The sequence below is a fragment of the Monodelphis domestica genome, chromosome 4, assembly GCF_027887165.1.
Source record: "Monodelphis domestica isolate mMonDom1 chromosome 4, mMonDom1.pri, whole genome shotgun sequence".
Taxonomy (NCBI): domain Eukaryota; kingdom Metazoa; phylum Chordata; class Mammalia; order Didelphimorphia; family Didelphidae; genus Monodelphis; species Monodelphis domestica.
The window spans coordinates 179,466,943-179,483,579 of NC_077230.1; the positions used below are offsets into that span (position 1 = coordinate 179,466,943).

At 36.0% G+C, this 16,637-nt stretch overlaps 1 protein-coding gene across 3 annotated transcripts in view; it reads right to left on the reverse strand.

Moving 5' to 3' along the window:
* LRP2 (LDL receptor related protein 2) overlaps positions 1-16,637 on the reverse strand; it is a 253,034-nt gene that overhangs the window by 179,509 nt on the left and 56,888 nt on the right. For all 3 annotated transcript variants that reach the window (XM_056793983.1, XM_056793982.1, XM_056793984.1), the window contains exon 4: positions 13,467-13,583. In XM_056793983.1, the coding sequence (XP_056649961.1) occupies positions 13,467-13,583 (117 nt within the window). The remainder of the gene's footprint in view (positions 1-13,466; positions 13,584-16,637) is intronic.

A 16,637-nucleotide genomic window follows, 5' to 3' on the forward strand; every position in this document is an offset into this window, starting at 1 on the left:
AACCAGAGCTATTAATAACTTTCCTCTCAGTATCACCCTCCAACTAAATGTATATCTCTCAAAAAAACAAGACTTTTAGGAAGATGATGCTTTAGTATCAGATGGGAATCAAAAGTCAAACATCACTGAAATCTAAGAGAAATGACCACAATCCCCTTGTCTTGTTTTGGAACCAGTCTTTCAATATACAAAAGTTAAATTAAGAGGATCATCTTTCCTTCCATTTTATTGAAATAAAAAAAGAATTATTTTGGTCTATTAATTTCAATAAACATTTGTCAAATGACATAAATCAAGTACTATGCTAGGCAGTAGAAATACAAAGTCATAAAGTAAATAGTCCCTGCCTTAAAGGATATTTTACAGCTTAGAGATGTTTTCAAGACCTGAGCATTTCCCCTGTCCCCATCATTAAAAATTTAATTTAATTTAATTAATTTTTAAAAAATTTTTAAAAAGGACAGAAGGAAGGAAGGAAGGAAGGAAGGAAGGAAGGAAGGAAGGAGAAGGAAGGAAGGAAGGAAGGAAGGAAGGAAGGAAGGAAGGAAGGAAGGAAGGAAGGAAGGAAGGAAGGAAGGAAGGAAGGGAACGGACCTAATATTGCTTTAAGGACACCCAAAAAACAAACATAGAGCCTTTTTTAAAATTATTTAATAATTTTCTTCATTTGTGGTCCAAAGTAAAGAGCATTAAACTAGGGATCAAGAATGCTGTGGGTTCTAGATTCGACTCTGATATGAGTAGGTAGTTGCATGATTTTGAGCTAGCCTTTTACCTTTCAGAGGTACATCTGTAAAATGGGCATAATTGCCTATCCTACATCATAAAGCAATTTGAAGAGTGAGATAACATATATGAAGATGTTTTGAAAACTGTCAAGACCTGTACAAGTATGAATTATTATGGTATCACTGCATTATTAACATTATTATAAATGTCCTATATGTAGCTCCACCACTACAGAGCAGGAGGAGGAACACTGGCATTAGTGTTAAAAACACTGAACTTTAAGTAGGTAAACTTGGGTTTAAATTGTGACTCTATTATTTACTAATTGTGTGATCTAAGTAACACAACTTAGATGTAGTTATGCCACCACATCTCTGATCTTGTTTTCTCATCTGTAAAGTGGCACAGTTAAGCTAGATAGATAAACCCTACATTTCTTCCAGGTCTGTCACTCTGGGAATCTGTGATTCAACTGCTCTGTGCTTGAAATTCTCATCTATAAAAATGAGCTGCTCACATTTACAAAGCACTTTTAAGATTTGCCAAGTACTCAGCTCATTTGGTCATCTTAATAGTCCTGTAAGGTAGACAGTATGGTTGTTATTTCTACTTTTACAAATGCAAAAAAAATGAAGCTAAAAGAGATTAAATGACTGTACACATAGCTAAATATATGTCAGATCCAGCATTTGGAGCAACTGTTAGGTGGCAAGGTGGATAGAGTACCAGGCCTAGAATTATGAAGACCTGAGTTCAAATTTGGCCTTGGACACATACTACCTATGTGACCTTGACTCAGTTCCTCATCTGTAAAATGAGCTAGAGAAGGAAGTGGCAAACCATTCTAGTATCTTTACCAAGAAAATCCAAAAAAAGGAATTACAAAGAGACAAGATTAAACAAATTTCCCTATTTACATATATAAATATAGTAAAGAACTCTTTGTACTATGGAATATATAGAAAGACAAATGCCAAAAAATAGTTTAAAAGATTATACATCTTAGCTAGAATTGAGGAATAAAGGATTTGGAAACATGAAAGGCCTAAACTTAATCCTGGCACCCATGCTAAGTGACTATAGGCAAATCACAACCACTTTGAAACTGGTTCTCTCATTTGTAAAATGGGAATAATAATATTTGTAGCATGGAATGCTGGACAGAAAGCAGGCTTGGGAGTCAAAGGTCTTATCTTGGACACATAAAGACTATGTGACTCTGAGCAAACCAGTTAACCTTAGGACCCCCAGGCAAACAGCCCCCTAAGATTACACAGAGTCATTGTTGAGCCACAAGGTTCTTCTCTCTCTGAGATTTCCCCATCCCAGTGAAATCAAAGATCTAGACTAAATGCATATGTATATGTGTGTACATATATATCGTACTCATATTACACATATGTATATATTAATATTTATTTGTATTTGTAAATACCCTGCATACTACCTTCCTTACAGTGTTTGTTGTTGCTTTTAAAAACCCCTTTTTCTATCCTAGTAACAACTCTAAGACAAAAGGACAAGGGCTAAGCAATGGAATTAAGTGACTTGCCCAGAGTCACAGAGCTAGGAAGCATCCGAGGCCACTTTTGAAGATTGGTTTGGAAGGATTGTCAGAGCTATCTCAGCTCACTACTACTAAGCCACCATTTTGGCTCTGTCCACCTAAATTCACTTTTGAACTCAGGACCCACTGACTCCAGGCTCTCTATCCACTGTGCACCTATCTCTGCCTACAATGTTGTTTTAAGGAAAATGCTTTGTAACCTGAAAGAGCTCAAGGAAAGGAAAAGAGGTAAGAAATTTACTCAATTAAGTTTTGCTTTGCTATTTGTTGCAGTTGTGGTGGTGTCTTTCGAAATGTTTCTTCAGTTGTCAGTGCCCCCTCAGCATTATGACTGAATGTCAACCTGACAACCATTTACTTGACTTTGCACAAAAATCACCCTTTAAAGTTTTGGGTATCTTGGAGATCAATTGATACTGAGAAGTGATTCCCCTCCCCCTAGTTTTCCTTCCTCACAGAGTAAGAATATTATCAAAGACAGTCCACCACAGCCAGTGGAGAACTCTTGGACACTCAAGCTCACTCTCTCCTTCTCCCCTTCTCCTTTTCCCTCTACCTCTCTCTCCCCTTCTCTCTCCTTCTTCCTCTCCTTTTTCCTCTCCTTCTCCGTTTCCCTCTCACTCTCCTTCTCTCCTCTCTCTTTCTCTCTGTGTCTCTGTGTGTCTATCTCTCTGTGTCTCTATCCCTCTCTCTGTCTCCCCCCTTTCCCCCCCCACCCCCCACACACAGAGATAAGCTGTGAGGAGAGTGGAATTTATTAGGCCCTGGATTCTGGCAGCTCTATTTATGATTGTGATTGTAGACATGGGGACTCTGAGGCAAATTTGTTTGGCAGGTCTCTTGTTCTCTCCAATCCTGCCTTTTGAAAGACCATGCCATCAAAAAGAAAGGGAACGAACTAAAACAGCCCAAACTGAAACGACTTTAAGGTTACTGACATGCTCATTCTCTGAACAAACAACAAAGCCCTGCTTGGTGTCGTCAGGCAAAGTCTTGTGATGGTCAGAGGTCAGCAGTTTGACACGCCAAATGAATGGAACGCTTTCTTGTCTCTATCCATGCTGATAACGAATCTCTCTCAATCAACTGGGATCACATTCCCCCCTACACACACACACACACACATACACACACACACACACACACACACACACACACACACATACACACATACATACCCTTCACAGATCTCTCCAGCACATAAGCCTTAGCCTAGGATTTGCCCCACACAGAGAAGATACAACATAGAAAACCGAAAAATGTGGTTCTGGCTCCATTGAAGCTATGTATCAAGATTAGATGAATTCAGTCAAATATTTGGGGGGGAAAAGGATAGTCTCCCTTTTGGGGACCCAATTATGTAGGGTTTGTGCTGAGCCTCCATCCTATTGCTTCAAACATTGCGTTAATTAATGAGCTTTTCTCTTGCCCAAGAAAGAGAGGGCTACCATCCCCTTACCTCCCCATTGGGCTCTTTCTGAAAGCTTGCTTGTTTGTTTGGCAAGACTGAGTCTAAGCATTGTAACTTTTTTTCTATAGACAGATCTGTCATGCCACTGAAGTGCACCATAGAATTTTAAACAGGGGGAAATGCACATGGATTCATTTAGAATATACACATGAATAACAGGCAAGGTCTTTATCCTGGATTTTCTCATGTGAAATTCAGAAGGATTTTAGTCACTAATCCACAAATTTTAAAGTTTAGAGTATAGATGTTCATGTAAAATGTTATGCCTTACAATTCAACAATATTAATGTAGTTATTAAAATATACTCTTGGTGCACATTCCATTTCACTTAATAGTTTGTGACAAGTTTGGAACTTGTTTGGGGATTGTTGTTTTTTTTAAGCTCCATGCTATAGTTTCATTCTTCCTGCAAGGTCAAAGTCTGGTAAGCCTTATACATCCTTGTTAAAATGGTAATTAAACACAGGTATTCCTTACAACAAACAGCAAAGAAAAAAGTAGTCCTAGTCTAGATTTTAAATTTCACATGATTCTTTATGGTAATTGCCTTTCTGTACTACACATAATGTTTACATGCATGTACCTATATCTTCCTTCTTCTATTAGCTTTGGCATTGGCAATCTAGTTGTGGTTTAAAAAACTCATTTAAAATGACAGCTTATATGACTAAGGAAGAATAAAAAGTTTACTCTGTTCTTTCTACATAAAATCAGAAACTAAAATTCATAACCAAAAGTAAAATAATTATTTCAGAGAACTTATAATATGTAATTATATTATAATTTGGTATCATAATTAGGTAGTATATGTAATTCTATATTATAACATAGAACTTATAATAAGGCCTTATATATCATGTCTTATTTTGGTATTATATTTCTGTCTTTCTACAAGTCTAGCAAATTCTTTGAATACAGGGACAGTATTATTTAATTTTTGCAATATTGCCTAAGACAGCTATCTGCACATAGAAGTATTTGTTGAAGAGTTGGTTTGGGAACCTCATTACCCTCTCTAAATATAAATAACTTAGCAGAACAATGAACTAAAAGACATATTAATGTACTATAAAAGGACCAAGTGCTAGACATCTATAGTAAGAATAAGAGCATTCAACAATCAGGCAGTCACACTCTCAAGTAGTTTCGTCCTCAATGCTCAGCAAAATGGCCAAAAGAAGATAAAAATGACAGCAGACGTGTTCAAGAAAGAGGTTGAGTCTAAACAGATTTGCATAGATAAAGAAGGTCCAGACAAAAGGTATGAAATAGGCAGAGTTATATGCTTAGGGAAATCTAATTCAAAAACACTCTTCTCTATTTATAGCTCTCAGGTTATCCTTTTTATTTACTCTGGCTCTAGAGCAGGCTAATATGTTCCAAGGAAAGCTTTTCCCACCTGACAGTTGCTGGCCAGCAGCTCAGCCCCTGAGTACTACCAACTTTAGAAATAAGTGACCACTGGTCAAGAATAGGCTAACGAAGATACATAGCAGGGAGAGAAGAAAATTAGTGAAATGAAAAGGGCACAGGAGAAAGATCACAGAGATGGGATGAGAGTCAGAGAAAGGGGGTGGGGGGAGGCAGAACTTTCATTATTGGGGATTTAACAACCTTGTTAGTCAGAAAACTGAGCTATGCAAGTCCAATTAGTATCATTGGCAAACCCAAGGAGTCAGTAAGGAGAGAGTAGGAAATAAGCAAGGAAAGCAATAGCAAGAGAAGATAAAAATATTGCTATGGACATACAGCTTTCTTATTTTTTTAAACCCTTAGCTTCTGACTTAGAAGAGATACTATTGATTCCAAGGCAGAAAAGCTGTCACACAGCTATAAAAGGTCTGAAGCCTGATTTGAACCCAGGACCCCCATCTGTAGTGGCTTTCAATCCACTGAGCCACCACACTGCCCCTAATAGCATTCTATAATATATATGAGTAGTATATATTATAGAATATATATATATATATCCTTATATATTTAAACATATATAATATGATAGTAAATGCCATTAGGACAGCTAGGTTGTACACTGACTAGCACACCAAGCTAACACACCGGAGGATTAGAGTTCAAATCTGACCTCAGACACTCAGTAGTGGACAAGTCACTTAATCCCCTATGTCCCTTCATTCCTCATTTGTAAAATGGAGGCACACCAGAGAAGGAAATGGCAAACCACTCCAATAAACTTTGCCAAGAAAACCCCATAGACAAAAGTTCACAAAATCACACAAGAGTCAGACACAACCAAATAACTTTTAGAATATTTTCTTACTCGGTTACATTGGTTGTTTACCTATGCTCTACTTCCATGATTCCAACACTATGGAGGCTTGGAGAACTCCTTGCAAATTCATTTCTGTAAATTCCCCATTTTCAAGTCTCTTCTCATTCTACTTCAGGAAGCTCATAAGGCTACTGTCAAGTCCAGTAATAACAGCTTTCATCATACCTCTTCCAAAAGTGTTGCTTCGATTCAACCTAGAAACCATACAGAACCTCAAGTCTAGCTTTCCAGAATACCAGGGAAAGGAAAGAGACTTTAGTGAGTGTTCCCTATAGTTTTCATATATTAGAAAGAGATATCATTCTCAAATGTTATTTCTGAAGCACTCTGCCTCTAGTAACAGAATCTAAGATAGAAAGCATCCATATAAGCTTATAAAAGAACATGAAAAGAGAGAACCATGGAACAAACTAAAAAAAAAAAGCATAGAAGAGCAATATAATCCAGGATCAGAGATGAACACAAACATTTCAAATGGAACCACAAATCAAATGCTCCCATTTCATCTTTTGAGAAACCAGGATAGATATGTTTATGTTTAAGACATCAATGATACAGCTTGGTTGAGCATTAGAAGACACAGTGAACCTCAGAGATCTAGTTGGGCAGAGCTTGTCAGAAAAAAACTTCCCTAAGAGCCTGAAAATTGGTTCCCTAACTTCCACAGGGCAAAAGTGAGGTCATTTTCTAAAAATAACTAGAAGTATAATAAGCTCAAGCCCCCTGATGCTGGGAACCAAGAGGATAATTGTTATTACCCCAGCAAAAATGACAGAAAGGGAAAGAGCTTATAATAATGAATCAGAAATATTTGTGCAAGTGCAAATCTAATAATTATCCACTGAGAGAGCAGCGGAGATAGGTGGCATCTATGTGTATGCATAAAAGGCATTACACTAGGTACTAGCTATTATCTAAGCCAATGCACTCCTATACAGAAAGGCAAAAGTACCAACCAACCCAGGCAGGATTCTTATGAATGTGTGTGTGTGTTTGTGCATGCACAAATCCATACAGGCTCTCCCTTATGCACATAATGGCTTCTCAGGCAGCCTATGATTCTGAGAATCCTGGATTTTATTTGTCTCAATTTATATGTAGCTTCTAAAGTTACTTTCTATCTACTGTTCTGTTTTTATCTTCATTGTTCCAATTTATGACATCTCCCTCTATTAGAATGTAAGCTTCATGAGAGCAGGATTTGGGTTTTGGCGGAGATTTTGTTTTGCTTTGTTTCCATGATTTATTTTTTTATTGTATCCTCAGTGCTTACTTAGTACAGAGACACAAAACTTGTAATCATTTAATATATGTTTATTTATTACATGTAGCATATTACATGTGATATATTGTGTGTATGTAGGTATATAAACACACCCATATATATAGTTGTTCAATTGTTTTCAGTTATGTCTAACTTTGTGACCTCTTGTGGGGTTTTCTTGGTAAAGACATTGGAGTAGTTTTTCATTTCTTTCTCCATCTCATTTCACAGATGAGGAAACTGAAGCAAACAGACTTACCCAGGATCACACAGATAGTAATATCTTAGGTCAGATTTGAACTCAGGAATATGTCTTCCTGACTCCAGGACCAGCACTCTGTGTATGTGTGTATACACATATATAGTTACATACATATATATATATATATATATATACATACAAAATTTTAAGTCCTTTCATCTCATTGACTCACTTGGAGCACCAACTCTCTTCTTAGCTACTGAACTGCCAGAAAATGTATTTTTGCCCATGGAATATAAGAACAAATTTCATTTGGCCATCACAGAATCCCAGAAACATAAAATGTTAACACTGGAAGGCACCTCAATGGTCACCAAACCCATTCTTCTTATTTTAGAGATAAGAAAGCTGAGACCCAGAAATTAAGAGGTCTGGGGACACATAGCTTCTTGTTATTGATGTTGTTTGGTCATTTTGATTGTGTTTGACTCTTCATGATCCTGTTTGAGATTATTTTGGCAGAGATACTGAAGTGATTTTCTACTTCTTCCTCCAATTCACTTGATAGATAAGGAAATGGAGGCAAAAAGATCTGAACTACTTGCCCAGGGTCACATGACTAAGAAGTGTCAGAGGTAGGTCTTGCTAATTCTAGGGCCACCACACTATTTGCCCCAGCTGCCTAAGAAACTATTAATCAAACTACAATGATGAATCTATAAGGAAAGCACAAAATGCTACTGAACCTCAGTTATGGATAATTAGATTATTTTAACCGGTATGTATGTGTGTGCACACATGAACATGTGTTTTGGGGTGATTTCAGAGAAGGCTTCATAGAGGAGATAGGATTTGATGCAATTTAAATTAACATTAATCAATTTTAATTTGTTTAAGTTTAAATTTAGTATGATTTCAATAGATGGAGATAGGAGATAGGAATCTGAGTGCAACAGAAAAGCATTTTGGGTTGAGGAAATGTAAATCAAAGCATAGAGGCTAGAAATCAGATGTATTTAGAAACAAAAAATCATGTCAGAGTCTTTGTGACCTCATTTGAGTTTTCTTGGTAAAGATACTGGTATGGATTTGAGGAAACTGAATCAAATAGAGTTGAGTTATAAGTGATTTGACCAGGGAAACACAACTAGTAAGTGTCTGGAGCTGATTTGGAACCCCAAATCTCCCTAGTACCAGACCCACAACTATCCACTGAGCCACCCAACTATTCAACAACAACCAAAAAAAAAAGGTTGGTTTTAATTAGAGAGTAAAGTACTTAAAGGGAAATACTGTAAAGTCAGTCCTCATTGGGGATTCTCTGAAACTTCATAAGCTGGAGAGTGAGTGAAGCAGCATTCTGCTTTCAGAGGTTAATATAATAGCAACAAATAAAATTGATTAGAGGGAGGAAATGTTGGACGTATAGGTGAAAGAAAGCCTGAACTGGGACGTGGCCAATGGAATCAAAAGGAAAAAATGGATGTGAGCGATATAACAAAGGGAAAATTGGATGACTTAGATGTGGGAAGGAGTAAGAGAAAGGCAGGATCCAATAGGGACTTCTAAGTTTTCTATACTAAATGATTTGGAGAATGATGGTACTAATAACAAAATTAGGTAAGTCAGAAGCAGGAGCTGTTCCTGGTTTGTTATTGTTTGAGTTTTTGTTTTGGGTTTGGGTTTTTGTTTTGTTTTGTTTTGGTTTGGTTTTGCTAAGGAGAGACAATTGTATTTTAGAGAAGGGAGAAAAGGATGAGGCCAATTTGGGGTTTGCTTAATGTCAATGAGATGTCAATAAGGTAATCTAATGAATATATCCATTAAGCAATTGGACATGGAAAGCTGGAACTCAGAGGAAAGGTCAGAATAGAAGCTACAAATTTGGGAGTCATCTTTACCCAAGAAAATTGAATCAGTGAGAGTGAATGAAGTTGCCCTATATATTGCAAAGAGTGGGAAAATGAAACTTTTGAGGAAACAGGTAATATCAAAAGAAAAACTACATTTCCCAGAGTTAATGGAAGAATGATAATAAGAAGATGGAGTTTGCTCATAATAGAATAGATACTCAATAGGTCAAGTGGAGAAGGGGCAGAGGAAAAAAGACCAGTGATAAAAAGAGTTGAAAAATATATAGAAAGGGTTACTCCTTTCTACAGAAATATGGGCTGTGCTAAGTGCACAGTGGCTAGAGTATCAGGCCTGGGATCAAAAAGATTCATCTTTGTGAATTCAAAACTGGCTTCAGACATTAGCCATATAACTCTGGGTTAATCGCTTAACCCTGTTTGTCTCCATTTCCTCAGATGTAAAATGAGCTAGAGAAGGAAATGGCCTACCACTACAGGATCTTTGCCAAGAAAACTCCAAAATGGAGTCACAAAAGAATCAGATGCAACTAAGAGAACAAGAGGATGACAAGGAGATGACTTTGTTCTGGGGCGATAATGATGAAGAATAAAGAATTAAGAAAACAATGGTTAATAATTATAGTAGGTTAGAGGGAGAAATGGCTTATAGAGTAAGAAAGGAGAAGATTATGGAAGGTGGGAATATTCAGATCCTACTAAGGAGCTTATCCTTGAAAAGAAATCAGGTAGAAGAGTATATGTACAATTCAGTGTGTTTGGTTATTTTATCTAGTCTGTAGACGAATGGGCCACTGATTTTATACTTTTTTATTATTTATGTTATAATATATGTTATAATTTATTATTAATGTTATAATATGCTAAAATATATGTTATATTATAATATTGTGTTATATAATATAATTATTTATATTATAATTAATGTTATAATGTTATATAATATGGTATAATATATAATGTTATAGTGTTATAAATTACAAGGTAATTAAAGATGGAAAAGAAGTAAAAACTCCATTTTTTTCCTTTTGACTTGGTTTTGTTATTATATAGTCTAGTCATCTACAAAATGCCAACTGATATTAAGCAAAGTGTCCGTTTTGTTGTGTTTTTTTTTAATGGGACTGAAAGATTCAAAGCCATGTTCTTTTTACTGCTAATGGGATTAACAGCAAGGAAAAATGCCATGCAGAGACCAAGATAAACGTCCTAACAATGCTGTCGCTGCAGGCCCTTTAATTAGTATATTGGAGGGGCTTGGGCTGCACAAGAATCATACAGTTTCCTTTTAGTTTAGTAAATTGATGGTTTTATTTTCCTGGTCAACATGCCAGAATGACTTATATTTGAGTAAGAATACTGCTAATTGTTTTTGGGGATTTCAAACACTTTGTAGATATTTAGGAAGGCCAAAGGAAAACATAAACTCCTTGTTAAAATACAGGCTTTCTTGTTGGTCATCAGTAGCATTCATTCTGTCTGTTACAGGGGCTGCATTCTCCTTGGAGGTTTCGTTCTATTGATTTCCTGTCCCCTGGAATTTAAAACCTCTTTTCCCCCATTACCTAAGCCTGATTAAGGGTGGCAGGTGGAGGGGAATTAGGAGGATAGACTAGAGGCAGTTTCTGGACTCAGAAATTTGGGGGAACTAACAGCAAGACTCATGAAGAAGATGACTACCTAAGCCTCCAACCACCCCACCCATGAAGTGGCACTTTTGGTGGCTCAGTGGATAGAACACTGGTAAACAACTCCATTATCTTTGCCAAGAAACCCCAAATAGGGTCACAAAGAGTTGGACATCACTGAAACAACCAATGATAAACCCTTTGTGGAAGGGAACTGCTTGTTTGTAAAATATATTCAACCCAAAATTTCATGAATTCAAATCAAGAAACTAAGCTATATCTAGTAGGCATGACTATAACGCTAAGGGACACATTTTATGCATTAACTTCAAACCAAGAACAAAAAAAAAAGGTCTAAGCCCTGCCCTCTTTCATGACTGGATCTCCCCTTGGCATGCTTCTACAGTATTTCTTTCTTCTGCTTCTCTTACTGCAACCATAAATCAAAACATATAAAGGTGTTAAATGATATTAAAAAGATGTTAAATGAACACAGTATGTATATATGGTCCTATCTTCACTTTCACTAAATGTGCCCATGTTAATAAAAAAAAAAGCTAAAGAAATATGTTGGGAAGGGAAAGAGAAGACAGCATATTTAAAAGCAGACCTATTACACATTGGCAGGGATATTTATAAAGGCTATAGTGTATACTGGTCAAACTTATATGGTATATAATTCCATAATCAAACAGCAGATAGATGGATTCTTTTAATTCCACATTGGTCATACTCATCAGCAAGTTTTATGTTTTCTAACCAAACAAGCCTACAATTTACCTCTCTTTCAAATATTTCTAAAATTCCTTCCCTTCCTTGCCTACTGTGGTGCAACTAGGGCACTTATATGCCAAGTCATGAGAGCAGATTGCATTGGGGGGGTTTCCTTGAAGAGAGTGGCCTTAGATTCCATGGTCCACTGGCAAAGTTGTGAAGAGGTGTTACTAGTGACTTTGGAGTTGGCTACAGGTAATGCACAATGAAGAAATCCAAATAATTTGTATTAGCTGTCTTTTTTTCTCAAAATGCCATTTAAGGTTAATCATTTATTTTTATCCATTTGTATAAATAAAAGAGAGAAGTGCAAGCAATAGGGTGGATGTCCAATTTCTGGTGCCTTTATAAATCTATGTAAATAAACCTCTCAGCAACATTTAGTTTTTATGTCTGAATATTTTCTGGTTTTTGCACTATATTTATCTAAATTTGCTAAGTGTACAGATTTCAGATATCTTTAGAACTTTTGCTGCCTAATTTATAATTGCAAGTTTAAGTTTATATTTTATATATATATATATATATGTGTATATATATATATATACACACACACACACATATATATATATATCTTGTTTCAGGGGGAGAGAGAACAAAAAATGACAAGGCAGCAATGGGACTCAACAGAGCTGATTGCTACATTTTCAATGTATTTATCCATCATTTATCTCCAATTTATCCTGCATATATTATTTTATACATAATTGCTTTCATATTGTCTCTCCTTCTAAACTGTGAACTCCTTGAAAGCAGAGACCATGTTTTGTCTTTCTTTGTACCCCCAGAACTTAGCACAATGCCTGACTGACTGATTCATCATCAATCCTCTGGAATCATGGATAACTCATAAAACCTCAATTTGTTATTCAGAGAAAACCAGGCTTTGAAGGAAATATATCTTTAACTACCTATGACTGAAATCATGGAGAATCACTGTACCATTATAAGATATTACATGGCAGATTAGAACATCAGTAAGAAAAAGTATATAAGGAAACCTTTGTTTCTTGTACCATTTATGGCTTGAGTATTAAAATTAATATGACTTCGGGTCTAGAACCCATGAAATCCCAAGGTAAAGAAAAAGCAAATTGTTACCTCTGCATATCAAAAACTTAAACAGGATTTAATCAGTTCTTACACATCTACTTAATGGTGACTCTGAATAATACTCAATAAAAACTATATCAATGACATAAGGGGGTACTCAATTCCAAATGTAACCTTTTTGAAGCAATGTTTTGCAGAATATGAACATGTAAGAAATTTATTGGGACATTTGATGGCTGCATCTTATTAAAGAAATGTTTTTAAAGTTAAGATTAATTCCACTGGACTTTAACTATTCAATGCATTCAGTGATCTTTTTTCCCCCTGGAAGGTGTTGTTACCTGGTATTATTTTAATGATAACATCTACACACTCCAACAGCCTAGAACTCAGTGTCCTGTGGCAGTACAAACTGAGAATGCCTTATAATAATGGGATCATATCAGAACATCAACCCTAATCCACCTAAGAATCTGCCACGAGATTTTGATAACAAGAAGCATATTGTAGCCATTTCTGTCCATCAACGAACCCCTTAATCTTAAAATTTGATTAAAATACCGAAGGGGAGTGGGAGGGGAAATCCTATACAATGCTATGATTGAGAAAGACTTACGGCAGCCTCTCTCATCAGCTCCATCTGGGCAGTCTCTGACTCGATCACACCTGTATTCATTTGGGATGCACTGACCATTAGGGCATGTCATCTGTTGACTTGAACATGTCCGTCCAGCTGGAAAGAGAAGAAAAGGGCATTCAATTTCTACTTCACTCCAAATACAGACCAATGGGTTTTATTCTTCCCCGTCTCCTTATATTTGCCAGGTATTAGTGAGGCCATTAGGGAGAAGGAAATGTGGGAAAGGAGACTGGATTACATTCACTAAGCATCAATACTTGTTTCAGGGTGTAAGGTAAAGATAAATTATGGTCACTGCTCTGCCCTTCCTTCCCCTCTTCACCTATTAAATTCCTTATCATTTAAATGTCAGCCCAAATACTGCCCTCCACCTCAAGCTGGTAACAAGTTTCCTCTAACATTCTATATAACCCTTTGTATTCTAACTCACTAATGTGCCTACCATGCAATGATGTGAATTATAGCTCAATGTACAGGTATTTGTGCATTATCACCCCTAAATGCCTTGTATTGTGATTATCTGTGTTTAAGTACAACTTTCTTACTATGAGGAATCACGTATCGACCCTAGAACCTAATCAAAATCTGCACCTAGAAGTGCTTAATTAATGTCTGTTTACATGTGATGAACCCTGTAAAAGGCAAGTAGACAAGAATGGGGATCAAATAAAACAAAAGCCAAATTTCTTTAGTTGTAGTAATTATTTATAATTGTTTTCATATAACAAATTTTATGTTTATAATTGTAGTAATTATTTAATTATATTGAATATCACAATTTCTTATCAATTCCAGCAAATAAAGGTTGGGAAGTAGACATTGTTAGATGGTTTGATTTCTGCCCATTGCATGAGATAATTCTTAAAATTATATAACTGCAGAGAAGGGTAAACTAAAGGACTTAGTAGATGTTATTAATCAATGAAGGATTCCTGAACCTCTTTAAGGGCTTCACATACTTTACTCTAACAAACTCTGGAAGGGCTTACAAGGGCATGGCATCACAAATTTTGACCAATTTTGTCTCTGGCTAAAATGGGTAAAACCATCCGGTGAATCTGAATGCTTGATACAGAAGCACTTCAATTACAGTTCACATTCAGATAACACTTTACACTCATTATCACAGTAGATATTCACAGCACCACCCTCGCCACCTTGCAGATAGGTGCTATGATAGTTCCTATTGCAAAAACTGAATCTGAGAAGTTATGACTTGTCCAGGATCGCACAGCTATAGACCTGTGGCTGAGGATCAGATTTGAAGTGAGGAATCATTCTGACTTGAGACTCAGGAATTTTACCTATTATATACCAGTGCATCTCACTTGACACATCTGAGGTAAGAACAATGGTAGGGAAAATTACATTACCCTCACTTTTAAGATTAGAAAATTATCCTCATAAATAATAAATAAGTGAAATGCTTAGGAAAGAACATGACTTTCATCAATTCTCCAAAGAGAATCTTGATTCTCTTTGGGGAAGGGCATCTGCCTTCAGACTTCTAGAGCAAATGGCAATTAAAAATAGAGCTTCACATGAATACAGCAGGGAAAAATTCTCAGATGTCAAAATCATTTTTTCTGCTAAGAAAATACCAGAAGATTCTTAGACCCTTGAAAGAGGTAGTAAGTACTAAAAGTGGTGGGGAAACGAACTTCTTAAGAGGAAAAAACCAATTTATACACAGGTATACATCGCTCAAAATTTAATAATTTTTTTCCATTTGGTAATTTGGACATTAAGAAAATTCTACTCTAATGATCTATGACTTGATTAGGTGGCATAGCTAGATGACCCAGTGGATAGTATCAGACCTGCAGTCAGGAAGACTTATCTTTCTGAATTCAAATCTGGCCCCATATACTTAGTAGCTGTCTGACCCTAGGCAAGTCACTTAACCCTTTTGACCTCAGTTTCCTCATCTGTAAAAAGGAAATGTAGAACCACGCCAGTATCTTTGCCAAAAAAAACCTCAAATGGGATCATGAAGAATCAGTTATGACTAAACAATATGTTTCCCAAAAGTTGTAGTATTTGAAATAATTAATTTCAAATTGGTTAATTATGTTTTCTTAGTTGCTGAAAATTAATTTGTAATATGTATCTGAAAAAATTCTACATTATAAAAAAGTTAAAGATTAAAAAATTAAAAATGAATTCTACATTGTGAAATCTCTATCAGGCACATTTCCCGTAATTAAGCACGGAAAAGTTAACTCTGCATTTCTTTAATTATATTGGGTTTTGCTCCACAGGTTCTTTATCTATTTAAACAAATAAAGGTTAGAAGGTAGGCATTGTTAAATTGTTTTATTTCTGCCCATTATAATGGACATGTAATTCTTAAAAGTTTACAATTGCCTTAATTTGAGGAAAGTTAAGAAGTTAATTTCCCCCTGTTAAATAATCTAAATCTGTTTCCAATTGCTCCCCTGAGACTGAAGAGATCTCTTTTCACTCTCCCAAAAGTAAGAACAAGGAACTCTAAAGAAAGTCTGAAAGCAAACTAATTAATCCAAGTGTCAGAATCACTTTCATTTTACTAATTCTGTCCAAAAGACGTAAATTTACCTGTTCCTACTATTTAAGTTCTTCTAGTTCTATATTTCGTCTTTAAGAGTCATAATGGCTATCTGGGAAGCAAAATTTAAATTTAAAGTTTGTTAACAAAAACTACTATTTGACACACACAGAAACATGCCAACTATAAAATGGTAAATTGAGTCAACCAACATGAGAAAGGGAGGGAAGGATTCTCACTCAGTGAGTTCAAGAATTGAGATAACCAGGTTCCTAGAGTAGTCAGGGAATGAAAAGGAAATTTACCATCTTGCAAACAGATCTTCAGCAACCCTCTAATTTGTAATTAATCCTGAGGGAGCAGTGAAGAAGAGTCATTTTTATTTATTTTTATTTACTTCTAGAGACTGAAAAGGGCTGGTATAAGGAGAAAGTAATGGACTGACAAGTTAAGAAATTAACTCTATACCCCCAATTATCAATCTAAGTGTTTCAAAATCCAAAGGCATTTGTGTACTTGTACTTGCATGGCCTGGAGTCAGGAAGACTCATCTTCCTGAGTTCAAATTTGACCTCAAACACTTCCTAGCTATATGACCCTGGACAAGTCATTTAACCCTG